Raw genomic sequence first — 1,287 nt, forward strand, 5'->3', positions numbered from 1 at the left:
ATAGATAGATAGATAGATAGATAGATAGATAAGCAGCAGTCAGACCAACAGATATAGAAACTGACAGACAAATTCATAGTTAGCCACGCATTTAAATGAATGGCGGTCAGTCTGCATATTCAGAGCGGAGCGAGCAAATCGTATATCAAACACATGTAACGTCTGATAATTGCCTGTAGCATGGTCAGTGATAATCGAGCTGATGTTGAAAACCTATCAGTCCAACAGACAAGCGTTTAACCGGTTGGAATTATTCGTGGATCAAAGTTACACCCTCTGACGGAACCGAGTTTTTTACCACTGACCACCTGCTAAGCTCAAGGTGCTAGGTAATTCTCCAGTGGGATCGTTGTTTCATCAACAAGTTTGGTTGGATTTGTTCGCGGCATAAAACTACACGTGAGAATTAACGCCTCTATATTCAGCAAAATCCATAAAACTTTTAGTGGTGTTCTACGTACTCCAAACTGATGAACAGGAGAACGAAGTACTTCAGTAATTTGCGTTACCCTGGCAACCGAGTGTTTTTTTGTAATTTCTTCTTAATTGCGAGTAGTCCATTAAGACAATTCTTCCAATCACCATCGAGAGAGCTCGCGTTAACAATACGCGTTGTTCAATTGTTTTCTTGGTTCCAGCCGAATGATGTAGATAGAAAGCCCCCTTCCCAGGCACATTTGTTATCAAACTCTCGACGCTTGATGGAGGCCGAAACCGAGGAGGAACATGAAGCCGCTTGGCGAAGGCTGAACCGTGCACTTCAGGTTCGTGTTTTCATTTCCTTATCCAGTTGACCTCAATAAGGAATCTGAGTGTCCGATATAAGACCATTTTAGGTAAGAGTCTCTTTGTGTGGTAAAGAATGGTTATGGAGGATACATAGGAGCAGGTAAAAGTCATCAGTCCAATATTTTATTGGTCGTTCCTTGACGCCACCCATAAATCTAACGTGATTCGTTTAGATGTGCGAGAAATCTTTTTGGTGTATCTATAATCTTCCACAATTATTCTCTTCGCATCTGTCAGCTTGACCACATCGTAGGGGAAATGTTTCGCGACATCGACGTGGATGTGACAACCCACCATAAGCCAACGATAAAGGGTTTATCCAAGAGGGATGAGCTCATGTGTTTCAAGGCAGTATTCGATCAATTCCGGGCGCACTGCTTCACAATCCAGCAGGCAAGTTGATCTCGTGATGCAATAATTACTGGCCAACGCATTCACCCATGGCGTCACGAAAGGCAAGCCTCAGTCTCAAGATTACTGTTAGTTAAACGTCCAGTA

The 1,287-nt window shown here is 42.8% G+C and overlaps 1 protein-coding gene across 1 annotated transcript in view; it reads left to right on the plus strand.

Moving 5' to 3' along the window:
- T265_09828 (hypothetical protein) overlaps positions 1-1,287 on the plus strand; it is a gene marked incomplete at both ends in the record, with an annotated part of 20,531 nt that overhangs the window by 9,417 nt on the left and 9,827 nt on the right. The window contains 2 exons of the mRNA XM_009176014.1: positions 639-764; positions 1,027-1,140. Of these exons, the coding sequence (XP_009174278.1) occupies positions 639-764; positions 1,027-1,140 (240 nt within the window). The remainder of the gene's footprint in view (positions 1-638; positions 765-1,026; positions 1,141-1,287) is intronic.

This window comes from Opisthorchis viverrini (assembly GCF_000715545.1).
Source record: "Opisthorchis viverrini unplaced genomic scaffold opera_v5_315, whole genome shotgun sequence".
Lineage (NCBI taxonomy): Eukaryota > Metazoa > Platyhelminthes > Trematoda > Opisthorchiida > Opisthorchiidae > Opisthorchis > Opisthorchis viverrini.